Source organism: Emys orbicularis, chromosome 6 (genome assembly GCF_028017835.1).
Source record: "Emys orbicularis isolate rEmyOrb1 chromosome 6, rEmyOrb1.hap1, whole genome shotgun sequence".
Classification (NCBI taxonomy): Eukaryota; Metazoa; Chordata; order Testudines; family Emydidae; genus Emys; species Emys orbicularis.
In genome coordinates, this window is record NC_088688.1 from 106705634 (window position 1) to 106733155 (window position 27522).

The following is a 27522-nucleotide window of genomic DNA, read 5'->3' on the forward strand; positions in this document are numbered from 1 at the left end:
TTCATTAATGTTTGTAAGGCACTTTAAGATCCTGGGGTGGAAGACACTATACAAGTGCAAAATATTATAATATTTTTCTGCTGGTGTCAGCAGTATTCTCATTTTGTGCCATTACTACTTAACAGTGTTTATTTCTTTACTTGAAAAAATAAATCAAAACAGTCTTTTTTCTCCATGCGAAAGAAAATGTTAAGAGTCTAGCATTCATCACTGAGATACACCGTAGAATATATATAAAATCATATTTAAAAAGGCCTGATTCCCAAACATGTTGGGTCAAATTCAGGTCCAGCACCAATTTCCCTAAAATGCAAAAGCAATGGTGCAAAAACAGGGCTAAGAGCAACCCCGCATTGTCAATGTCCAAGGATACAATCATGGAGAACCCTGAGGAGTGTAGACCATGGCCTGGTTCTCTGCTGCCTTGCACCTTGTAGTCATTTATATCTGCGCAAAGTGTGTGTAAAATAAGCAACCATTCTGCTATGATAGAGATTTAAACCCAGGTGTGACTACACAGGTGTGACTACACAGAATGGAGTAGAAGGAAAAACAGGCACCTTGTGCTCAGGAACAAGAATTCACACCCTGCATTTACCTCTTGTCCTGCTCATTCATAAAGAGGGCCCTACCAAATTCACAATCCATTTTGGTCAATTTCACAGTCATAGGATTTTAAAAATAGTAAATTTCATTATTTCAGCTATTTAAACCTGAAATTTCATGGTGTTGTAATTGTAGGGGTCCTGACCCACAAAAGGAGTGGGGGGGGGGATTTGAAGGTTATTGTGAAGGGGTTGTAGTACTGCTACCCTTACTTCTGCGCTGCTGGTGGTGGCGCTGCCTTCAGAGCTGGGCAGCTGGAGAGCGGCGGCTGCTGGCCGGGAGCCCAGCTCTGAAGGCAGAGCCACCGCCAGCAGCAGCACAGAAGTAAGGATGACATGGTATGGTATTGCCACCCTTTCTTCTGTGCTGCTGCCTGCAGAGCTGGGCCCTGAGTCAGCAGCTGCCACTCTCCGGCCACCCAGCTCTGAAGGCAGCAGTGTAGAAGTAATGGCGACATGGTATGGTATTGCCACCCTTACTTCTGTGCTGCTGCTGGTGGGGCGCTGCCTTTACAGCTGGGTGCCTGGCCAACAGCTGCTGCTCTCCAGCCACCCATCTCTAAAGGCAGCGTAGAAGTAAGGGTGGCAATACCACAACCCCCCTAAAATAACCTTGCGACCCTCCTGCAACTCCCTTTGGATCAGGACTCCCAATTTGAGAAACCCTGGGCTTCCCCATGAAATCTGTGTAGCGCAGGGTAAAAGCACACAAAAGACCAGATTCCACAGGGGAGACCAGATTTTACGGTCTGCGACGCGTTTTCATTGCAATGAATTTGGTAGAGTCCTGTTCATAAGAGGTCATCCTGAATTTGGCATAACACAGCATTTCCCAAACTTTTGAAAACTGAACTCCCTCTCAGAAAAGTTCAATTAATCAGGTCTCCTTTCAATCATACCACATCAGCAGGACAGTTGAGAGCGGGGAGACAGGGACTGCATTGGCACTGAGATATAGGGACCTCTACCTATAAGTAATTGACTTGAGTCCCATCCAAGTTGGTAAAGAAAAGGGGGGGGGGGAACTAACACTTCAGTCGCAATAGAGAAGTAAAAAGCTAAAAGAGCGAAGAACCATCTTCTCAACACGAAGTGGACCATCCTGGTGAGGGTTGAGGCACACTGGCAGGTCAGCATGTGTAGCTTTTATTTGCCCAGAGAGAACTTGAGTTTCCAGAGCTGGCAGTCTACAACCTTTCATAAAAACACTAAACTTCAAGTACAGTGAACATAACTCAAGTCAGTTATTTGTTTCACTGTAGTGCCTGAAACAAAGGGGACTATTACACTGTTTAACATTGTTACCGCTACTACTAATTTGCTCTTGGGTTCAGAATTTATATACTTAATTTCATTCCACAGTGAATTCAAATCACTGTTATTCTACAAACTCTCAGAAAGTGGGGGGAGGGGGGGTCATATTGGAAAAAACAACTGTGGCTCTATGTAATTCTACAAAGAAATCTATTTTTTCACCGTATAACTTTAACCTCTTCAAAAAAAAAAAAAAAAAAAAAAAAGGGAAATCCAACTGCAGGATCTAATTAAGCAATGCATTTCAGGAATGTTTTAACAGAAAGTCATTCATTTCCTAAAGTAAGTAAAAGTTAATAGTAAAAGAATACTTAAAATAAAAAAATATATATCAAATTCATAAGCAACTTTAAACTGGTTTGGAACTCGAAATACTGAAATAATATACTAAATATTTAAAGAAAAAATTTAGACGTTTAGAGCTTTCTGGAACAAGTACAGTACCTGTGCCCTTGCATGAACTTCCCCAAGGAGTCCAGAGTACTGCTGCTCCAACTCCTTTTTCTGTTTCTGCCAACAGCTTTCCTGTGCTTTCATCTGCTCAGCCACTTTGTTAAAAGTGTCTTCCTGGGTCTGTTGAAGTTCCCTCATGGTATCAGACTTGTTCTTGCAAATATATTCTAGATGAGATATCTGCATCATAGGAATTTTAAAAAAGATTTATTAAACAAAAATGCTCCTTTGCGTTTGTTTTAAATCCTACTTTAATGAGAGATTCTTTTGGCAGAAGACCTTGATTGCATTTTCTTCAGACAGCACAGAAGTAAAAAGTCATAGATCTCCTGCTTCATATCTGTCTTTAAACTCCACTTCTTCCAAAAAATCCAACCTATGGTGAGCTCATCAATGTTGTCATCTCTATACACTCCTGTAGCTGAACAGATGCCCAGGTTTCATTTGGGTCTGTGTCAGAATTCTTCTGGACAGGAACCTTATCTTATTTGTTTTGAAATGTGCAGAGAACATTTATGGTGCTATATAATTAATAATCCTAGCACAATATATCATACAGCAAGTTAAGTGATAATGAAAAGCAGAGGTTGCATTTTTATGTAATGTTTTATTTGAAAACCAAAGCATTACTTGTATTTTCTGAGTATTAAAACAATTTAAGGGATCTTTACTGTACACATGATGCCTCTTTTCACAGGCAAGCTTGTTAATTTTATGATGCATTTCAATGAGCAGATTAAGGGGTATAACTTAGCGATCAGTGCTTTAGCCAAGCAACTTCTATTAAAGCTAAATGGAACTGTGTTTTCATTTAAGAATGTATCTCAAATAGGCATGCCTGCATTTTTCAGTACTGAATCTAAACATATGGTCAATATTCTTTTCTATGCATTGTACAGAACTGAAGGTGAAAAATCTCTGTTAAGAGATGAGCAGTTATAATGCAGCAGAGAACACAGACTGTTAAATTCTAAGAAGCTGATGTGCCTGAGAATTTTGCGTAAGTCGGAAACATATACCCGACAATTACGCAAACAAAATTTTTTTAAAAAACCTCCTATTTCTAGCTTAGGGAACTTTTTCCGTAAGTGCGGATTTGTGTAAATTGGGTTTGCGTAACCCGTGGGGCGTCTGTACTTAAAAACTACCAGTAATTTTGTTGTTGTTCTCTTTCCTCTGAAAGGACAAAGGAGGTGTTTCCTCCACGTCTAATCTGCATGATCCACATCTTTGTCTAACCAAACCCTGTTAATGTTTTCCATTGACTGCTGGGATATTTACTAATAGTGGCGGAGTCAAAATGATTAACTGTAAGCAACTCTGTTCTTGAACTAGAGCCAAGAGAGTGTTCATAACTCCAACACATGAGAAACTCATGAAAGTTTTCCCCTTCTTGTTCCTCAAGAGCAAATGTCAGCATAGCCAAGATCTGGAATCTTTCTTCTAGACCACAGAAACATAGTGTTGACCCAATCAATGGAGCCAGAACATGAATGGAAATCCTTAGGAGCAGCATATGTTAGTCTGCTGAGCCAGTTTAATTTATTGTAACAAAACAGATTTCTGAAAAATATGTTTTTTTTAAACAGACTTAGCCTTATGAAATATGAAATCACCCATAAAAGTATTCTGTGTCCCCCCCAAAACAATTTTTTTTATAGTTTTCAAATTCATAATGTTGGTTCTAAATGAATTATATTTCAGACTATAAATGCCATAACCAAATTACATTTTTTAAAAACAGGATTTTGATTCACAAGCAAATGGTTTTAAGATGATGCTCCTGTATTTTGTTTCTCTTTTATGCTAAGATAAAGAGTTGGTTTATTAGTATAAATGACTACGTTCTTTGAATTGCTTCATCAGTAAGATTAATTTATTTTCTTTTAATTAGGTCCCTGTGGCTAATACTGGCTAGTAGTATTAGCATGTCCTGCACAGAAAGTGGAGCTTAGAGACTTCATACAGACTTCAGTCACATTTACATGCCCACAGCAATGGCATCAAACTGAGTTGTAGACAAGCCATAATTACTGGTATTGAATTATTAACATCCAAATTCTTTTTGAAATAAGATGAATGTCAGTCCCTTTTAATGATACTGTGATGTGGACAAATGTCACTGAATTTAATAGAGGTATCTGGCGCCTGAGGACAGTTACCTTCTCATTAGCCCTGCTGAGGTCTAAGATCAGGGCATCAACATTCTCCTGCAAGATTGCACAAAGCTCAGGCCAGGAGAATTTATCCAGGATGCCTTCTGGTTGTTTTATAAGCACACAGCCTGCTACCAAATGCTGATATAAAGTATGGAGGAAGGTTAGCTTCTCCTGTGAGACACAAAAAGAAAAAATAACTGTTGTATATAAATATTAGACTAGCTCTAGACTCTAATATTAGACTCTACAGAGATACATCATGCACACAAGTCTTGTGCGTTCTATACACATCTGAAAAGACAGAATTACTCATATTCTGAAATTCTATTTCAATTTCAATAGAACCATTCTTAATATGTGTCCAAATGCATTAACAAAATCAGAAGAGAAAAAGATTTTGTAAACTGAGTTTAACTAGATATAATGTATAAATACATATTGCCCTACAATCCTCATGATAGTAAATACCATGACCTGTAATAAATATTTGCAGAATTGATTCCTTCATTTCTTTAACTAAGAATATGAAATTATTGTGTCATTTTACAGGTGACTAATGTTTAAAATCTCTCCCCACCACCACACACACTTATTCCACTGGATTGAAGTTCTGTACAAATTATACCTGCTTCCAGCATATAGCATAACATAACATGTACAGTATATAGTAACAAAAAAGTTAATTAGCATGGCAGCAAAAAAATTGATTATACAAACACCAAATTAGATTATTTTTAAAACAGAAGCACATTTTTAAAATAATTTGATTTGATGTTTGTTCTTTACATGGATTATATGTGAACACCTAACTGTACAAAACAGGTTTTTATGAGCATCAGTTAAACTCTACAAGCCTGATCCTGATCTCATTTACATTGGATTTTACACTATACCATACTGAATTGACTTCAGTAGTGTTAGTACTTATTCACACCAGAGTGAGATCAGAATCTGTTTGTGCATCTATTTAGTCCATCTATGAAGTCTAGCAACTTAAAATTAAGACAAATCAAAGATGGTTCCAACACCACAAATAGAGCTCTGATCCAAAGCCCATTTAACCAATGCCCACTGAAAGCAATGGGTATTGGATCAGGTACTAAGTCAAGAAATCATGAGACTTCATAAAGGTATTAAGGACTCTCCCCATCTCCCCCCAACCCCACTTCCAGTGCAACTGCAATTACTACTGTGTCTTTTCCAACTACATTTGGGTACATTTTGTTGTTTGTAATTCATAAAATTTTTAAGCAATAAAACATTCTATAAAATGTTACAACCTAATCTTCTACTTCCCTGGGAATAGTTTAACCATGTCACCATTGTTTCCTTTTTGTTTGGGCTGTGATAAACCAAGCATGATAATCAGCCCTTTGGTGAGAAAAAGAAATCCCAAGTCCCAGAATCAACTCACACATGTTGATCTCAACCACAAGTAGACATGCTGACTTTACAATACAGTCAGGCTTCTAGTTTCCTTTCCTTTAATCACTATCTGATGTGTAGAACAATTCCAACTGCTTCATGTGGACACAATTTAAATCCCAGACTGTAAGAAGGGTGGAAAGAATGTTTCCTTTTTACTCAGTTTGGCATTTGTGACCATATTTGCTGGAGTAATGAGCTCAATATGCAGAACAATGAGATAAAGAATATGATTGATATAGCTAATGCAGAACTATTTTATGTGGAGAAAATTAAAAGGAAGCAATTATTAAGATCAGTAAACAACCATATGAGGAAATCTGGTTTTGAAGTAAAGCTTCATGAAGCAATTACCACATATAGCATACCACAATCAGCTAATACACAAAGAAAAAACAGGTACTAACCTGTTCTGTAACTGTTGTTCTTCGAGATACATTGCACATGTCCATTCCACTTCAGATCTGTGCGTGCCCAGTGAACCAGAATCAGAGATTTTTCCCTTAGTGATACCTATTGGGGCAGCACATGAGCCCTTAGGACTTTCATGCTGTTGCATGATGGTAAAAAAGGGGCGAGGCCACCCCCAACCCTCCTTAATTCCATCTGCCCGCGTAGAAATTCCAATATAGAGGGAAAGGAGGGTGGGTCACAGAATGGATGTGTGCAACACATCTCAAAGAACAACAGTTACAGAAGAGATTAATAACGGTTTTTCTTCAACTGATTGCACATGTCTATTCCATGCCATGTGACTCACAAGCAGTTCAAATTGGAGGTGAGTTTCAGAACAAGGATTTAAGAACTACTAGTCCAGTGTGACAGGGTGCTGGGCAAAGGCTTGCTGATTCAGCCCTCTGTCACCCAACTCCTATTTAGGGAATAAATTAGAACTGGCTAGAGGTAACCTGGCCCTAATTGGGGAAGCAGAAACAGCTGCCGCCTAATTAGCCTGAGGCTGTATAAAAGCCTCAGAGGAAGAAAACGAGGAGAGGGGAGAGCAGAAAGAATGTGAAAAGGCAGGGAGTGGAAGCAGGGAGGTAGCTCTTCCCTCCCTCCCTCCTGTCTGCAGACAGTGAAGGGACAACTGTACATGGTGAAACGGTGGTGGGAACAAGTCTGTGAATAAACTACACCAGTGGTTGCTAATCCCAAGGTCTCAGAGTGACTTTGTGGACCAAGCAGAGGCAGGAGGGACTTGCTGCACTCTGCTAAATGTGGGGGCTTATCTGGGATCCTGTGCCAGAGCAAGTGTTTGGCAGCCCGGAGATGGAGGAGACCCTGCAATGGCTGGTCAAGCAGCAGGAGGAGGTGCAGAAGGCAATGCAGAGTTTTCAGCAAGCCCACCAGCTGGAGAGACAGGACTTGCTCACCTGGCAGGCAGAGCAGCAGAAAAGCCTGCAGGATTTCATTCGGGAGCAGGCCGGCATCCAACAACAGCTCCTGCAGAAAGTGGTGAGTTCCACGGGAGGGGATGGCGTTTGGGCGCCAGGTTTAGGATTGTGTAAAATGGGCCCGACAGATGACCCCGACGCCTTCCTAAGCACATTTGAGCGGGTAGCCATTGGGGCTGGATAGGACAGGGTAACCTCGGCTCTGCGATTAGCTCCCTACCCTAGCCAGTGAAGCCTAAGCAGCCTACATGCCCCTAAGTTAAAAGCAGGCCAGGAATTATGAGGCAGTAAAGGCAGCTGTCCTGTATCAGGTGGGGCTGTCTGCAGAGAAGTACTGCCAGAAGTTCCGGTCAGCGAGGTGGATGGGGGGGGTTGCGGCTTCAGGCATTTGCCCAAAAGTTAATGGACTGGGCCACCCACTGGTGAGGCCGGATGCCCAGACAGTGGGGGAGATTATGGACACGCTTGTCCTAAAGCAGTTTTTACAGAGTCTCCCTGAGAACATAAAGGTGTGGGTGAGGAGGCACCAACAGATTACAGCCGAGTCAGCTATAAAGCTTACGGGTATGCAGAGGCGGACTTCCCCAGGAAAGAGGAATGGCCGAGCCGGGACATGGAGAAGGCCTAGGGAAACCCCGCCTGGGAAGGGCCAGGAGGAGAACAAACGGGAGGACACCCAAGGGGCTCCCCCCGGGTCCAGACCAGTTGTCTGCTGGCAGTGTGGATGACCGGACACAAGAAGGGGGACTGCCCGCACAGGATTGTAGGGTGGAATAGAAGGGTAGGTATACAGCAGTTTATCAATCAGAGAGCCCTGCCTGTGACCTGCCCTGGAACAAAAGAATTGGCACTTTCTGTTGAGACGAGCAGCAAACAGGTCTCTGTGAGGGACCCCTCCACATGCATTTGAAAAACAAATCTGACAATATCCAACCAGAGAGACAACTTGTGATCTCTGATGAATGAACTGCTCAGGTGATCTGCCAGACTGTTCTGAATACCAGGAAGATGGGAGGCTTAGAGATGTATTGCACTGGTGATACAAAACTCCCCAAGATACATCGCCTCTTGACAGAGATGGTCTGATCTGGCCCCTCCCTGTCGCACAGTACATCACCAGTATTGTCCAGGAGGTCTTGGGTCTCTCCCTTGACATGAGGGAGAAAAGCCCAACAGACCAGATGAATAGCCCACAATTCCCACATGTTTATGTGGTCAGCCAAATCTTGATGAGACCACAGACCTTGAGTTTGTAAGTTTCCTAAGTGAGCTCCCCAGCTTACAGAAGAAGCATCTGTAACCACAGTCAATGTGGGTAAGGGAAGGACCTATCCACCAGACCAATGAGGCTTGTACTCCTGCAGGTACTCAAATCAGCATGTCCAACGGGTGATGAGCCAGAGAGTACACTGACTTTCATCAGCTCTGCAGCTTTCTGAGACAACGTCTGGCATGCTGAAACACATACATGCAGGTGGCCATGTGTCCCAGTAGTCTGAGGCAGTTTTTTACTGTTGTGACTGTATGGACTTAGAGATCTGAGGAAAAGTTTAATATTGTGTGGAAATGGCTTGAGGTAGGAACATCCAGGCTACTGCAGAATCCAGGACTGCTCTGAACTGGGAAGTAGATGGACTTGTCCTCATTGATCAACAGACTCAGAACACTGAAGAGGGATTGGATCCTGTATAGACTGGAGCTTGGATCAACCTCTTGCCAGCAAGTTGTTCAAGTAAGGAAATACTTGCATCCCTGCTTTCCTTAAGAATGAAGCCACCACTACCATACATTTTGTAAATACTCATGGGGCAGCAGCCAGGCCAAAGGGCAGGACCATAAACTGGTAATGGGTGTTGTTGACCAGAAGTCTTCGAAGTCTCCTGTGGCTTTAATGGATAGCCACATGGAAACGCATCCTTCAAATTGAGAGCAGTGTACCAGTTGTCAGGATCCAGGGTGATGATGGAGGTTAGGTTGACCATGAAAATTTTTTTTTTGTATATATTTGTTTAAATTTTGCAAGTCTAGGATAATTCTGAGACCTCCTTTTGCCTTTTGAATCAGGAAGTACACCTCTACCCCGATATAACGCGACCCGCCGGGGCTGCGCACTCCGGTGGATCAAAGCAAGTTTGATATAACACGGTTTCACCTATAACGTGGTAAGATTTTTTGGCTCCTGAGGACAGCGTTATATCAGGGTAGAGGTGTAATGTGAACAGAAACCTTTCCCTCCATGGAAAGGGGGAACCTCTTCCATAGCTCCCAAATCAAGGAGAGACTGGACCTCCTGGAGGAGGACAGCCTCGTGAGAGTGTCCCTGAGATGGATAGGGAAGGGGGATGGGAGGGAGGGTTGGAAATAAACTGCAGCGTGTATCCCTGATCCCAAGTACTTAGAACCCATCTATCCATAATAATATGGGTCCAAGCACATATGGAAGTGGGATAATCTTTGAGGAGGGAGAAACTGGCACAATGATCTGCTTGGGGATTTCCAGACTGTCTCAAAGAACCTGCAGTGGAAGAAAACGGAGGTGGTGGGCATCTCCTCCTCTGGTTTCCCCCCCCCCCCACCACCACCACTTTTTCCGGAGTGGTCAGGCTGTTTAGGCAGGACAAGCAGGTACCTCTAGAAAGACTGAGGATAGAATTTGCTTTCTTTTAAGGAAAGGAGTGTAAATCCTAGAGACTGGAGCTTATCATCTGTCTTCTATGAGAACAGGGTAGGACCTTCAAAGGGGAGATGCTGGATAGTCTGCTGGACCTCCTGCGGGAGCGCAGACAATTGAAACCATGAACATTTGCACATGGTTACTGTAGATGCCATGCTCTGGCTGCTGAATCTGCCCCATCAAAGGCAGCTTGCAGAGAGGTCCTAGCCACCAGTTTTCCCTCTTCTAAAATAACCTAGAATTCCTGCCTGTCATCATCTGACAATTTGTCTCAGAACTTCATTACATTGTCCCAGAAGGAGAAGTTGTATCTGGCCAGTAAGGCTTGCTAGTTAGCATTAAAAAACTGTAGGCCAGCTGTGGAATAAATCTTTCTACCGAAAAGGTCTAGTCTCTTTGCATCTTTGTCCTTTGGGATAGAAGGCCATTCCTGATGCACTCTTTCATTCACTGCCAAGACAACTAAGGAGCCTGGAGAAGGTTGGGTGTAAAAATGTTCATAGCTTGAGAAGGGATATAGTACCTTCTCTCTGTCCTCTTAGCTGTCTGAGGCAGAGAGGATGGCATTTGCCACAAATATTTTGTAGATTCTAGAATGACTGTTTATAGGTAGAGCCAACCCTGTATGTCCACCAGCCTACGGGAACTCTCCTGAATATCGAAGCAGCTACTCTCGTTAGTAAACCCTGGTAGTGATCCTGAACAGGTGAAGAAACCTCAGACACTTCTAGAGAATCCAGCATCAAGAGGAAGAACAGGTCCCATGGTGCTATATATAATTCCAGTGTTTTCCATATCAAGATATTTCCATGATGCTGCTGTTATTGCATCAAAGGGGTCAGAACTGCAATGGGGGTAGACAATCCTCAATGACTGAGAGCTGACAATTCTTGATGAGAAGAAATCAGTATCAGGGAGTACCTCTTTCCAGATGATACTCTATCTCCCAGTGGCTTATTAGTGGACAGTACAGGGAACCTCAAACTTCTAGAGGAACTTGGCTTCTTTGGGGAATGCTATTCTGATGCTCTGTGCTTCTTCTTCAGCACCAGAGAAGGGGAATGGTGCCTACTATAAGATGCAATGTCCAGAAGGGCACTCCTAACTGAGGTAGAAGTACTCAGGGCCTGCCCCAAGAGGGAAGGTTCAGAAGGTGGATGCAGGTGGCCTCCATACGGAGGTAATGCAGTCTCATCTCTGTCCTTTTTGTCTGGGATCTGAAGTCCTGCAGATCTTGCAATGATCTCAAATGTGACCCTCTCTGAGGCACCTTAAGTACCTGAAATGAGAGTCACTCACCAGCACAGATTTTTTGAAGCTGCACCAGACTTATAGCCCAGAGACCGAAAAATATCCTGGTACCAGTTCCTTTTGTATACTAGGAATCAGATGCTCAAAGTTGTAATAGAAAATAAAGAAAACGTACACTTACAAGTACTACTATTTGCAGGAGAAAGATAAAAATCCATGAAGTGGGAGAAACCTCGGACTGCAACCTGACACACTCCAACTACCGATCAAGGGTGATAAGAAGGAATTAAGGGAGGGACTAAGCAGCTCCCCTTTATACCCTTGTGCAGTGGTGCAAGAGTGCTAAGGATGTATGTGCTTCCCTAATGAGTACTTCTAAGAGAAAGTCTCCGGCCCTGGTGCACTGGGCACACACATACCTGAAATGAAATGGACAGGTGCAATCACTCCAAAGAAGCACAGGAAACACTAGTTTGGTAGTGGGTGAGCAAAATGACCTATTTTTGGAGGGGAGAGGGGTTGCTATTTGAATCAATAATTAACACCAAGAGATTCTAAATACAAAATGTACATATTTACTTGTAACAAAAAAACAAAAACAAAAAAAACAAAACAGTACCAAGGCATGATTCTTTAAATAAATGCATTTGCCCTAAACAATAACTGCTAAGAGACAGATATTTTAAAATGTAAATGACCAGAAGGGTTAAACTGTTAACTCATTTTATAAAATGGAATGAAAGAGAATTAAGACACTTGAAAATTTTGTAGATGGTAAATACACATTTCAAAATACGTATCTTAAAATCATATTTTGCAGATAAATCTGTTAAGACATAAAGCAACCATCTGATGTATGTAAATGTACAAAGCTAAGATTAAATAAAGGCTCTTTTTGACAGTCATCTGGTCTATGGTAATACCTCAGTATCCTTCTGGTAAGCCCTGGTAAGCTTCTGGATTTCATTTTCTGATTCTGTGGCACGGACTTTCTCTTTCTCCCAGCAGTGAAGTACATTCTGCAGTTCCATTTTTAAAGTGCCTATTAAAGCCTCTCTGTCTGCACACTTAGTGCGTAGATGATTTAACTCTTCATTGGCATCAGCCAGATTATCCTGAGCTTCCTACAGAATAGACACACATACTGAAAGGTTGGCAACAGTTTTACATCATACAGCATTACCTTGGCCAACATTCAGTATCCTTGGAAGCAAAGATCTATATAGAGAGATATTTTCAAAACAACCTAAAATAATCCATCTGCTTACTTCTAATGATACACTGAAATTAAAATTTGACACTGTTTTCCTCTGGGAGTAGGGGAATAGTGTAGCGCAAAAGGACAAGTCCTACAGGATTATTCCCTTTTCTCCCTTTTTAATCCATCTCCAAGGTCAAAGTCTTCATAATACAACTGCCTTCCTTTTGGGGCTGGGTTTGTCTCCTTACAGAGAGAGTATACAGTGTTCCTTCAGTTGAAAATCTGACAATATAAAGATACAGCCTCCTATCGATATAAGGAACTGGGTGGCCCTGATAAAAGGATACAGTACTTTTCTTCTGTAAATCATTGGTTCCAATGCAGCCCAGATTGGTAGCAACCAAGGACTGTTATCATCTTGTTTCATATTTAGTGGTCAATGTGAAATCAGAAATTGTACCAGTTGGTACAAATGTACCAATCAGCACTAAACCTCAGAAGACTTTTACAGCAAGAGGTAGCCTGCTAGGCGAGAATAGACACACATGCTCTACCTCTTCTGTGAGCAGAGAACTTCTACTTCCAGGGCTGGTAATCTGACACCTTTCGTGACCACCAAGTTCATATGACCAAATCAACTTAATACTGAATATTGAAAGCATTTAGTTGAAATGTTTGCCTATAGATTTTTAGATCATAAAATCACTTTTGTCTAATTGTGAAGTATACTATCAGTTGTTTACTAAGGTACTCATCACAACTGTATTTTCATATAATTTCTTAATAAAAATATTCAAATCCAAGAATAGGGCAACTTTCTTTAAGCAAGCTCTACCATGAAGAAATACTAGGCCAGGTTCTGTGCTGAGTTACACATTAAATTGAGTTTCTACAGATTTACACCAGTGTAACTCTGATCAGAAACTGGTTCACTATCTCAAAAGAGTGCCTATTAGAAAAAAAATAGTTGCTAGAATAGGTCTCATATAGAGTAGACATTTGCATTATAAAAAAATCTGCAAAATCTTTAGGATGCTTAAAAAAATGCATTGTGGCTGAAGCAAAAGTCTAGGAGGCAGAAATCAGGGCTCTATTGTCAGGTCTGCCACCAATTTCCTGTGTATTCTGGGGCAAGTCATTTGGGCCCTGATCCTCTAGGGTGCTGAGCAGTCTCAACTTCTAATGACTTCAAGGGGAGAAGTTGGTACTCAACACCTCACAGAATCTTATTGTTCATTAGTATCCTCCTCTACTCAAATCAGGAAAGTAGCACTTTACTTCACAGGGGTGTTCTGAATCTAAATTAATTAACGTTAGACAAGTTCAGTTCATAAAATGGAAGGCCACTGTGTTACTACCAATGAATGCTAACACAGTCTCTCAATAATAAATTGAAACAATGAAACACAGTGTATCTCCAGTAAAAGAATCTGAGAAACCTTGGGAGTGGCCACACTCAAACTTGGCAGTAATACAAAACGCTGCCAGCTGGAAGACAGAGTTTAACAGTGACCTCAGGACTTTCCTCGGTCCCTTGGTCACTGATGTACCCAGACATGACACACTACAAAAGAAAGACAAAAACAAATTCTAATTTGAAAAAGGCTATAAAATCAGAACTCCAGATATCCATGAGAAGTTCTTGGCTTAGAGATCAGCAATTTCTTATTAGCAGTAATTTAGGCCTATAGATCTCTCCAAATGTCAGGATTACCTAATTTGGCGGGATTATACACAAAATTTGGCCATAATATCCATAATAATTTCACTGATATCTGTCTTTACTGTAAGTTTTGCACATTTCAAACCATGACTTTAAACTTTACAGTTCTGTAACTGAAACCTTCCAAATGCTTTCAGATGAGATCCATATACATAATCTAAATGTATGTGATCAAATTTCCCACAGGTGCAGCCACTGAGATGAACAGAGGTCCATCCTCAGCTTTCTATTGATCTGTTTATATCCCCCTCAGTAAGGTTGTGGAATTAATACATTCTCATTCCTGTTTGTCTGTTAGTTTTTTATCATGTGGCTGAAACACTGTATTTTCCCCAGTAATACTAGAAAACTTTATTCTGAAGCAAATAATCTGACCATTACATGAAAAAGAAAAGTGAATATTTTAAAACTGAATTGTATTTTCATAAATAAGTGAATGAGTAATTAAGTGACAAATGTGAAAAATTATCAGACAGTTGAGCCGAAAAATATTTGAGGATAAATTTCATATGCACATTTTATGCATACAGAACAAAATATGAAAAACTAAAAGCTAGCAGAAAAAAATGTTGAGGATGAATTCAACACAGAAGAGCTACCCTTGCCAAACAAACAAGCACAAAATGATGAAGTAAGAGGACTATTCAAGGATCAGATCATCTGTTTAAACAGATATTACTTCACTAATGCAACCTTTGAAATGTTCACATAGGTAGGCTTATAACGTCTGTAGGCTTCAACCACTTGAGGTTTGACATTCTACTCAATAGAGAGAAGTGATACAAACACTTATTTTGAGATAACAGAGATAGATTGTATCTGCAGGATAATATGTTAAGTGAAACATACCAGAAATATATGTAGTATGTTAAGAAGTTACAGTTCATAAAAATATACCTTAAGGTCTTGACTTTGAGACCATATTCTATGTTTGGATGAGTCAATCTCTTTTGTCATCTTCTCACATGAAGCTTTCATTTTCTTTAGCTGAGGAAAAAAAAACAGTTGGGAGTTGCGGAGGCTATGTAGGTACTTAAACGTAAAATAATATTGCCTATACAAATGTAAAACCAGAATGTATTAGAAAACTCTTCAGACATCAATTGTAAACAATTTAACAGATTACCACTAAACAAGTTTGATATATTAAATATTAATAATGACATTACAAATAAATAATAGCAGCAATAACCCCAAACCAAATTCACTATTGCTTTTGCCTGTGAACTCTCAAATGTCTGGGGGGGAAAAAGTCTTTGAAATGTGCCAGAAAATTTAAGAAATCCAGCTCCTAATGACTTTCAGGAAGCAAGTTTCAAAGTCAATAGCCCCTCCCAGAAAATGCCCTAAAAGCAGTATCCTCCCTCTTAAACTGAGGGGACTCCAGCTCATGCATTTCTGCTGATTGCAACAACAGCAGCATAACTCAAGGAGAGGCATAGTCTCTCAAGTCACCTAATCCCAAACTATTCAGGGCATTACAAGCACCTACTGATTGGAGCACTGGAGTTATGTGCCCTCTTCCAGATGCACTTTTCTGATAAACAGGTGGCCACAATATGTGCTAGCTTCATCTTCCAGTTTCAGTGTATAGACCAACATAGCAGTCTAACAGTAATCTAATCTTGAGTGTCAAAAGGCACAAATAATGGTAGCCAAGTTTGTATGTGAAAGATACAAAGAGATAGGCAGAATATAGCGATCTTGGTCATTGCTGCTACCTGACAAGCCAGGAGTTGCACAGAACTCTATAGTACATCTAAATTGTAAACACTTCACAAATGGCCACTGCATGTCTCCCTCAATCAGGGGTGCTGATATAATCCTTGCCTACTCTATTAGTTGCTTTCCCCAATTTACCAAAATTATTTCTATCTTTCCCATATTGTGTTTCAGCCAGCCAGACCTCATCTACTCATCCCCCGAACTCATATAGACACATGAAAGTGAATGCTCTCATTTTAATATTTACTAGCTCTACAGAAATTGAGAGTTATTATCTCTTACATTTATTTAGTAAATTAGAGCTAATATAATGTCACAAGTTCATCAAACAGGTCCAGACATATATGTAAAGCCAAATCATTAGTTACATCCATCTATGTGTGGGGTCCTGTCATAAGTCTATATCCTACAAAACTTAACAGAATTAAACAAGCCTAAAACCTTAGCGCTGCATATAAAAGCAAGTTATTTTTATTGGATGGTGTTCTTGATAATCCCTGAGAGTTTTATTCTAATATTAAAAGAGTTTTATTACAAAACATGTCTAAGGACAAAATGCACAAAAAGCCAGAAGCAGCGGCATCTATGGGGAAAATCAAGGAGGAGAGAACACTGCCCTTTCTGTGTACCACGAGGGCATTCAGTGGTCTCTGGCTCCGCATGACAACTTCAGGGTCTGTCACATGCAGTTCTACTGGGAAGTCTTGTGGCAGGTCATCAGCTTGCGATTTATTTTCCTTGACAGTTCATTCTTCTTTCTGTCAGAGTACTCTCTTTGCTTTCTTAGCAGCCACCTCCTTGGCCTCCCCACTGCTGTCTCTGGCACTGTTTCACAACAAAGCACATTACTAAGCCAAAGCCTGCTGAGTAGACTTTTCAACTGTGCTGAGAATCATGTGACATTCATCCTCCCAAGTAACAATTCACTGTGGGTAATGTGCTCCTAGTTATTCTTCAGCTTCTAGACCTGGGCCTCAAAAGAGATTCATAAACTACTAAACACATTGGTTATCTTATCTCACTGCAGAGACTTAACAGTGCTTGCTGTTTACAGAAGTATAATTGTTTCTGTGGTCACTTATTCTTGTGCCCCTTGAACAAATCTCAGAGGACTTGACGGAGATTATTTTTCCCCAATAAAAACAGCAAAGTTAATATGATTTATTTCAAATGTAATGAGTGACTGGATAAACAATAAGTTTATCAAACAAAAGACAAAGCTTAGGAATAGAAAAAAAAATAAAATACTGACACATTTCAGTGCTTTGCCAATTTTATGTACAATTAAAGGACTTAGAGAAGATGTAGTTAACTGCTCTCTACTGTGTTTAAACCTACATTTCATAAAACATTTTAAACCCAAGAGGATTAACCAAATCACATTAGCAATATAAATAAGAAAATAAATACAAGACAGACTTTTCAGCCAGTGACTAAAAGCCTCTAGGACTGCATGAAAAATACATTTTTTTAAAATAGAAATGTTTGTTACTGTTCTTTTTTACCTTTAGAAAAGTATAATGCAGATATCTCTTCCTCTGTATGACATAAAAAAACTCAAACCATGAAATTTAACAATCTTCATCAATAACACATCTGATCTCTGAAAATAACGTCACTTTTCTTGTGGGGGCCCTCACATTTACACAACTGATACCAATGCATGTTAAAATTCAAGTACTACATTGCATTTTAAAAATACTTACGTCACCTTTTACCTAAAGCCCTAGATGGAGGATGGAAAGTGTCATATTTCTGTGCAAGTTTACTGAAAACAGCTCAAAATAAAAATATATAAACTATTTTTTATATTTAAGTGGAACATTACTGTAGGGCAAGCTTAGGAAGAGTAGTGACAGAGATTATTTCTTTTTAGTATCCATGTAGCTGTCAACTCAACATTCCCAATCTTTTGACCTTTGTAACAAGTGAGGAATACGTACTGTTGCAGGCTGAAGGCTATATTTATGGAGCCAAACAGTGCAAATGTTACCTCATTAGATGTATCTTCCAGCTTGTTCTGGTAATCTGTCAAGGTATTCCTCAAAGTCTCAAGGACAACAGAGAGGCTTGGAGGTTTATCTTTGTCCTTGCGACTGCCTGAAGAAAAATTACAAAATGAAAATAAAGCCCTTAAAGTCACAGAGAGACAGAGAACTGCTCAGACTGGAACAGAGATATTAAAATTAGTTAGGGCTGCTACAGTAACAATACAGAACATTGAACAGCAGCCTTGTTCTCCCTACAGCATACAGTTTCATGTCAAATATAGCTAAATAACTGCTTGTATGAGAGCTGTTGTACAACAAAGTTGCAATCTCCAGTTAATACTTGCAGTTATCATCCAACTAATGGACTCTATATCCAGTTTGAGGTATGTAGCTTAGTGATTATTAGGGCTATATGTCATTCAGTCAGATCACCAACCATTTACACTGCACAGGGACACACTTTGGAAAAACATCTTGTATTAAGTTAAGTAGATTGCACTTTTCCTGCATTATTTTGGTGTCTTCTGACCAAGCGTGCATTTTGTAATATAGTAATACATCACTTACTCAACAAACCTTTGCTGAGCCAAAGATCACATGACGTTGTTATGCTTGGAAAGGTCTTAAAACTCTTTAAATGTTCTTGAATTCCAGTCCAAAAGGAAACAACACAGATTTTTTATTATCTGTCTGTGCATTCCTACATAATGTTTCAATTACAAATCTTAAAGCTGATATATCCATTATATGTACATTATACGTATTTATTAAACCCTTAAGCTACAACTTCTGCTCTAGTTGACTTAACTAGGGCCATATGCACAAAAGTAGTTTACATTGTTGCCTTCAAAATGATTTCTGAAAACAAGAACAATTTTATATCAATCACGTATTCATAAGTTGCCAACTGAATAACAGCAACAATAATAATAATTATATCATTTGCATATCACCTCTTTACAGAGATCTAAACTCCCTTTATAAACATGAACTAGCCCTCAATCCCTAGTATTGCCCTTATTTTACAGAAGGAGCCACTGAGAAGCAAAGAGGTTAAAGAACATGATTTTCAGAGATGCTAAGCACCAACACCAACACCCACTGCAGTCAACAGAAGCTACAGTTGCTCAGCATGTCTGAAAAAAATCAGACCCTGAGCAACTTTTCCAGCATAACACAGCAAGTAAGGACACAGACTGTGTCTTGTATTCTAAACCTATCCATTAGACCAGCCACAACTTTCTATAAAACTATAGTTGCAGGAGCACCCTATCTTTTGACTATTTTAAAATCTTAGTTTAGTTTTTTCTAATCAAAAATGGAAGGGTAAGTATCACTTAACCAGATGTGAAGCATTAAACAAAGCCTATCTTTGGATACTCACATGGAGCACCAACTGCAGTCAATGGAAACATCACATATGCATGCAAAATCAGAATATTGCCCACAACCACTTTAAAATTGAAATGTGAAGAGTAATTTCCCTTTTTTAATCACTTCAGGAAGTACAGAATAGGGCTTTAAGAGGTATTTCACTCTTCGACACACTAACTTTTCACTTTTATTTCTTAGTCCATCTTTATTACCATAGTCACACTTTGTGTTAAAACAAATGCTTATTTGAGTTAGGGCTTAGAGCGCAAATTGCTTTATCCTCGGTTTCTGGAAGTTGGTGAGAATGCTATCCTAGGGCCAAATTCTGCACTATGATCAACACAAAATTTTCCAGTTAATTCAATGGGATGGGAAATGTGCATGCATATCCCAAGGCATAATTCTGTTCTAAGGCTATCGTTATCACAGTCTATTTTGGTCACTTTTTCAACATTAAGAAAAAAATTACACTAAAAATAAATTATGGACTAGATATGCCATCCTTGCTCTATTATTTGTATTACTGTAACACCTAGAGGCCACCTCAACTTAAACCAGGCCCCACTGTTCTAGGATATAATCCCTGCCCCACAGCATTTATAAATTAAATAGTCGAGACAGACAGAGGGTGAAGCAGAGGGACAGAGAGGAGAAGTGACTGCTCAGAGTCACATAGCAAGTCAGTAGCAGAACTGGGAACAGAAACCAAATCTCCTGAGTCCCAGCCTAGTGCCCTAGCCCTGGACTAAAACGTCTCTTCTGGAGTACGCAAATACTGCACAAGCTGGCCCATTGAGTTCTTGTGGCATAGGGTATTAATCAACATAAGTAAGGGTAGAAGAATCTGACCATATATGATAAGGTTAGATTTTATTTAGATTTAAGAAAGATATCCCATCCTTAAATTATCCAGCCGTGCTTAAGAAATGTAAAATCCCAGTATTGGAGGAAATTACAGAGTATTCAGGTCCCTTTGTTTTGCATAGCCCAGATCACATGGCAAGCAACCCTAAATTCCACAACATCATTACATTCTACAACAACATTAATACTTGCATAGCCATTAAATATTGTTCATGCTCATCCCTCCCACCACTACAAGAACTCATACGAAACTATGGCTCACAATATTTTCATTTGTCACTTATTTTGGATGATGTGTTTTTTGCTGAGTTTTCCAGGTGATCCAACTCCACTCTCCAAGCTTCAAACCCTGCAGTGCCGTCTAGGAGGCAAGTCTCAGAACTGCCTTCTCCAAACATAAGCCTTGGAAACAGCAGTTTGTAACCAGCTTCAGAAACTCATCACCCTGGCTGCTGAACTCTTCTCCAGGCAGCCCAGCTCATCGTACCCAATTCCCTCTGACTAACTACAAGCTAAACTATCTGTCTGGTTCCATGGAACAGTGCAGGGAGCACACAACATAAACCAATTATCACCCCTTTGTGGGGAAAGCTGCAGGCAGGGCCCAGTTGGGCCATGAGACAGAAAACAAAATCAGGTGCTTGACTGTAGCAAAGTGCGGAATACTATGACATCTTAGAAAAATGTCAAATTCTACAGTGCTCTTATTGAGATGAATGGGTCAGTTCACACTGTGTAAAGCTACTGTTTCAGGCTCTCTGCTGACTCAGGTGAGCAACACTCCATGAGTTTACACTTGTTCATGCCAACCCTCAAAATGATAACGGAATTTTTAATCAATCAATATAATTAATGCATAATCTATAGTTCAGGCTACACAAGTTCATCTCCAAAACCTTATGGGCTAAAAATTATTTTTTAAATGAAAGCTAATATTCTGTACTACAATTCTGTGCCTGAAATCACAGAATATATCCCCTCCAAAGTATCCCACACATGGTACAAGAAGTATAACAAGATGAACTGATGAAAAATTATCAGCTAAATTTCATGGCTTTAAAAGTGACCGGGGTGGGGGATGGGTTTGTGACTTTTTTTGCTTTATGAAAAATTGTTTAAGTTTTCCTGCTTGTTTTTACTTTAGAAATATCAGGAGTGTCAAATCTCCTCTTGTTTTGCTAGAGAAGTCCCGTGAAGAACCCAAAGAGACTGGAAGATCTCTCCTCTCAGCCCTTAAGCGAAAGGACAGGACTGATGAATCTTTAACAAAACAGCATTTCTTTCAACTAGTTGACAGATGTTTGAATTAAACAGATGTTTAAAAACAAAACAAAAAAGACATTTTAAAACAGTTTATCTTCAGAGGAAAGTTATACTAGTATAAGATAAGGTCTGAATTTAAACTGATATTATTATTATTATTTATATTACAGTTATGTCGCTTGGGAAGGGGGTTAAGTTAAACAAAAAGAATTACTCTTATAGTGGAGTAAGTGTCCACCTGGGTGGTTATACTAGGATAACTATACCTGTATAACTGGTAAAACTTTGCCAAGTAGACAAAGACTAAGACTCTCTTCCCTTCTGTTCAGGTTTCAATATGTCAGAACCCCACTGCTTCTCAAGTTCTCCAACACAAAGAGAGAACTCAATGTTTGACACTTTTATATTGTTAAAAAGTGGTCTTTAAAATACCCTTTAAAAACCAAAATTCCTTGAGGCCTTTCTTTTTACATCATAAAGAAACAGAAAAAACACATTCTTTTCCCCTTCACAGGTCATCTTTAAAAGAGCAAGCATCCATTCCAGCAACATTTTTTTCTCATCTTCTGACACAGAACAGTCATAGCTGGTGCAGAAATGTGATAAATCAGTCTCTCTCAGGTATGGCTCACATGAGGAAGTTCTGATGCACCACTTCCAGGAGTCAACCATTGGGAGTTTATGATCAACTGAGTATGTCTGCAGTTGATTCTCCTTCCCTGCTATGTAACTGGCCACTAGGAACATCTAGTAGGACTATGCCAACTCTCAATCCTTGAGCAGGGGTGCTGGAACAATTTTTATACTGGGGATGCTGAGAGCCTTGAATGGAAACCACTTCAAGCCGGGGGGGTGTGATAGACCCCGAACACCCCTAGTTCCAGCACCTATGTCCTTGAGGACTTTGTTCTTCAATACTTGTTGATGTTATGCTGCTGTTCCCAAAATATGATCCATGGATCACTGGTGACCCATGAAGCCCTTGCTGTTGATTTGTGCAGAGTAGGCAGATAACATCGTGCTAGCTCTCCTAATTTCCAGTTGGTTTCTACGTTAGACCATAAGGAAGTATTAAAAGCTCCAACTTTTTATTTTTATTGGTCCTAGATTTTCTGCAAGTCCACTTCACAGAGCAATAGTGTCTCTTTGTGGGCATGAAAGAAATAATAGAAACAGCAATATTAGACAAACATATACAAGAAGAAAAAGCAGGTAAGAAGAAAGCAAAACATCTTTGAAAATACTACAATACGATCAATTGAAAAGTGCAGTGAACCTGCAAGACAAACTGTAGAATTTTACTGTTTGTCTCCCCTCAAACTAGAACAACGCTTTTGAGGTTTCAGCGTTTGCTATGAGGACCCCCTTGCAGCAGCAAATCAGACTTATTCTGCAAAGGAGCAACTCTCTACAGCTGCTTTTGAAGCTTTAAAATTTTTTATTTTTAGATGTCTTATTTTTAAAGGTGGGAGTAAATAAAGTGCATTAAAAACATAAACTACTGAATTCCCACTAAGAGGGAAACATGGGATCAGATCACTCCTTGTGATACTTACCATCAAGGGGATGAGAAGAATGGAAAACCTGTTCAAAGTACTATAAATTGCTTAGGAACTGCCCCTTAGTAACAGCAGCAGACCCCCTCCCTTTAACCCTGCAAAAGCTCCTTTGTGCAAGAGAAGCACCACAGGCTTGAGAGGAGACTGGGAAAGGCTGCTCTAAATGGTACAAAATCCCAGTGAACCTATGGGGAAATACCCATAGGAGTTAATGTTGACGCTTTCGGCATTAATTCTCACCGGTTCCCACTATGCACCTGGAAACTGACTGTGAGGATTTATCTGGCCCAAGTGCAGGTGAGGAGGTCATAGCATCACAGTTCCAGATGAAGCCAGGCTTTTATGGGAAACAGGGGAATCCCCAGAAATATCAGAAAGGGGTCTAGTGCTCTTCCACTCAACTTTCCCTGTCCAAAGCTTTTTATCTGGAATGACATTTGTCACAGTTCAGGGCAACTGCACATGTATTTCCTCGTAGTGGTTCAGCAAGGGCGCTCACTCTCAGGGATTCCAGCTCCCCAACCATTGCCTTTCTGGGTGGAAATACATGTTTCTCTCCTTTCTGACTGGCGTATTTCTAGACTGCACAGTTCCCTGCCTTCACTGTGTATTTCCCAGCACAGACAGGTTGCCCAAGGACACCTGCTTGCTTTCTCTTTAGAGATGGATACAAGTGTAACTACTACAGATATAAATACCATACAGATTTCTATGCAAGCCTACTTCATTCTTAAGGTAAAAAGCATTACAGAGAAAACACTAAAAACAATAAAAGAACCTACACTCATGCTAATAAGATTACTAGAATTAATTGCAACCATAACATGGATTCTGGCTGGCCTGGTCCTTCCGGCCTTACCCTAAGGATTGGGGCCCTCTGTGGACCAGGGATTTGCTGGATCAGGAAGAAGGCCATATGCTAGTTTAAAGCCAGGCTATTTATCTAAACCCCCTTTCTTAATCGGTGGTTCCTGGAGAATCCACTTCAAAATAGTATATGCACACCTTTCTACGGGGGAGTGGCTTCTTTGAAGATGTTACAACCTGAGTCAATTTGCCTAATCACCCCCTGTTGTCCTTCAGATGGAAATACACACAATTCCACAATAACGCATACACAATTGCTTTTTTAATACAATGAACTCCAAAGATGTTAAAACTAATTCATTAAGGTTTAAGTTAATTCAGTAAAGTTCATTCAGGATATTGTAGGAAATTATCAGTCTGTCACAACGTTATTTGGCCAAAAATGCAGAGAAAATAAAGGGGAAAAAAAAAAAATCAATGAAAGGCTGCCACATCATCCCTCAATGTATCTTGTTGCTAGATATTGCAGAAATGCAGATATAATTTATATAGCACCACATAGCACATTAGGTTTAACATGAACTTAAATAAACCCCTTTTCTCAACATGTTTTACCTATTTTTGTAAAAAGTACACTTCTACCTCAATATAACGCGACTCGATATAACACGAATTCGGATATAACGCGGTAAAGCAGCGCTCCGGGGGGGGGGGGGGAGAGGGGGCTCTGCGCACTCCGGTGGATCAAAGCAAGTTCAATATAACGCGGTAAGATTTTTTGGATCCTGAGGACAGCGTTACATCGAGGTAGAGTTGTAATTCCTAAGATGATTATAACAAAGATTAGAGGAAAATATTTCTTTATTTATTCAGTTCATTTACTGTGTGTGTTTGACAGCACTTTGTGAATACTTTGTTTGACTGGTTCCCTTGTATAGGAATGTGCATGTTCCATACACCAACCAGAAAGAAAAACATTTTTTTTTTTTTTTAAGAAGAACATAAGATTGTAAAAATCACAAAAACTGACAGGGGAAATAACGGTCAGCTGTAGTACCTAAAACTACTTTTACCCCCTTTTTAAAAATAAATTTACTAGATTTCAAATTAATGGTGTCTCAATAATTCCTGTTTATCTCAGTCCCCATCTCAATTGTAGAGTAGTATGTTACAGATAATACCATATAATGTATATGGTAGAGTGATGCTAAATCTTCAATTTCAGATTTCTATACTAATCGGAAAAATATTTACCGGTATGCTGTTTGAAATTAAATGAATGCAACTCAGTTAGAGTACAAAGTACTGCTATAAAGAGAACTGTGTTACATCCTGTGTCCTACATAACCTTTATGAATATGTGACCTTTAAGTTGCTGAAGGTTGCCTCAGAATTTGGCTCAGTTCAGTCAAAACATCTGTTCCCCTTGCAGGTAGACTGTACAGACTTTTTTCTCAGTTGGATTTAGAGCACAGCAAGTGAGCCCTTTTCTGACCGATCAGATAGATCCCAGCACTTGTAAATCAAGTTCTGGGCTGACAACAGCAGGCCCACATTCCGTCACCCTTTCTCAGCTAGCGAGGCCACTTGACTGCTGTGAGAACTGCTCTCATCATGTCATCAAATCAAAGCATGTTGAGAAGAGGGAATGCAAGAGGCATCTGCAGAATTCCCACAATGTAGTGACTTTGGAACACTGACAGATGCATCTGTCATTTTATACCTTCAACTAACCTGCTGTCCGCTGGCTTGACATAGTAAAGCTGTCCAAGAGTAACTCCAGTTCTCTCACATTGTTTTCACACATCTCTGTTAGGAAGGCCTGGCGTTTCTTGGCCTTTGTTTGACAGGGGGATGGGTGAAGGAAAAAAAAATATTAAAGTGGTAAACAAAAAAAAGACTTGTGTTACAATTAACATTTTTACTGTAGGACAAATTATACAAAAAGACACATTGCACATCATTACTTTTTCCTGAAATCAAGCGGGTACAACATGACGGTACAAACAGCTAAAACAGTGTTTCAGTGTGACTTAACATGCATTTGGGATAAAAACTGGGGGAGGGGTGTGTGGGCCCTTCAAGCAGTCAGAATTAGTAAAGTTTCAAAGAGTATAGTAATTTTCTCTTCCTGCCATAAAAATCGTTATCTGCTGCCTATGTACACAAACAACAAAGTTAATTGTTGCACTGTGCAAGGACATCTGGAAAGGCACAATGCTTCTGACAAGATGGGATGGAAATCAAGGATCTGCTGCTTTGGAAAGCCCATACCTATTGTAGTTGCACGCTGCCAAGTGCAATTGTTAGCTATATTCTCCTTGCTAGATAGTGGTTTCTTTAACTAGAAAGCAGAGTTTTTGAGATTGATGTCCCAGAAGCAACGGAATAATGGAGAACACTTCAAGTCCCAGCACTGGATTTTCTTTCAATAAGCTTTTCACTGGGGGACCTTGTGGGTAGGCTGTTGTTCAAACTATAGGGCTGGTGCTATTTCGAGGGACAGTTTAATATTAAAGTGTCTGAAAAGATTTAGAATAAAATAAAATTGCAAATAATAGTTATGTCACATCGATTATTGTTTCTTCTTCAAAGGGCAGCCCAGCATCCAACTTGAGTAGACGGGCTGGGCAGATCAATGGGAGAGGCACTCTTCCCACAAGCCAGTCTAATAGTTGCACAGACAATCCACAAAGGCTGCTTCAGCCTATCAGCTGATTTAGCACCATACTCCACTATCACTGGGGAAGAGTGGGAGGATCAGCATAGCAGTAGGTCCTGTGGCCACACCCTCCATCCACACCTCATATCACACTTTTCCCTCCTCTGTGCAGCAGACCCTGCAGTCATGAAGGAGGGGCTAGATTTGTAATTGCAAGAGTTTAGATAAGTAAACTTATTATGTAGTTACAAATATTGAGGTACCATATGACATGTTTTCTTTTCATATGAAAAATATTTTAAAGAATATTAATAAAACGTGAATTTAATATTTCACACTTAGTTCAGGAGCACATTATGCACTTGACACTGGCCAAATATGCACTCATTAATGTCAGGAATGATTCAGAGCCCACAGCACAGCAAGTCTCTGGGAAGCTTAACAAGTGTAGCTGGCCTGTCCTAGGCTGCTTGCTTGGCTGCACCACCTCATTGACGGGAAGAGTCAGCTGACTAGCTCTTAAGCCCAGCAGCAGCAGTTCAGCAGCTGCTCAAAACATTTGCACGTGGCTGTGATAGCTCCTGAGCCTGCTTGCCCCAGACTTGCTCCCACCTTGTTCCAGTCCCACTCCTCTCCTACTTTTAATTCTGACCCAGTCCTGTCCTTGCCTCAGACCTTATCCTGCCCCTGCTTTGTCTCACTCAAGGTAACCCAGCTCTGATGCTCAACTCCAATTCCTGAATTCTGACTTTGGCTCTGACCCTCGGCTCTGGCATTTGGACTTTGACTCTGGCTCTGACCCTGGACACCTATTACTGGCTATCGACTCCTGCTCCAACCACTAGGCATGACCACCCATGTCCCGATCTCTGACAATTAAGCTTAAATTTGTTAATACTGTACAAGTTAAGCAAGAGCCATTGCCATTCACTGTCATTAGGCTATATTGGGATATTCACAGGAATACTAAGGCCTCAATCCAGCAAAGTATTTGTGGATGCACTTAACTTTAAGCACATCTCACTTACTTCACTCTGGTACATCCAGATTCAGTAGAATATAAGGCCTGGCCTATGCT

The 27522-nt window shown here is 40.1% G+C and overlaps 1 protein-coding gene across 1 annotated transcript in view; it reads right to left on the reverse strand.

The window, feature by feature from the left end:
- Positions 1 to 27522, reverse strand: part of CCDC171 (coiled-coil domain containing 171) — a 224415-nt gene that overhangs the window by 119287 nt on the left and 77606 nt on the right. The window contains exons 11-16 of the mRNA XM_065406609.1: positions 25517 to 25619; positions 17918 to 18024; positions 15097 to 15186; positions 12199 to 12399; positions 4535 to 4702; positions 2364 to 2552 (exon numbers count right to left, since the gene is read on the reverse strand). Coding sequence (XP_065262681.1) covers positions 2364 to 2552; positions 4535 to 4702; positions 12199 to 12399; positions 15097 to 15186; positions 17918 to 18024; positions 25517 to 25619 — 858 coding nt within the window. The remainder of the gene's footprint in view (positions 1 to 2363; positions 2553 to 4534; positions 4703 to 12198; positions 12400 to 15096; positions 15187 to 17917; positions 18025 to 25516; positions 25620 to 27522) is intronic.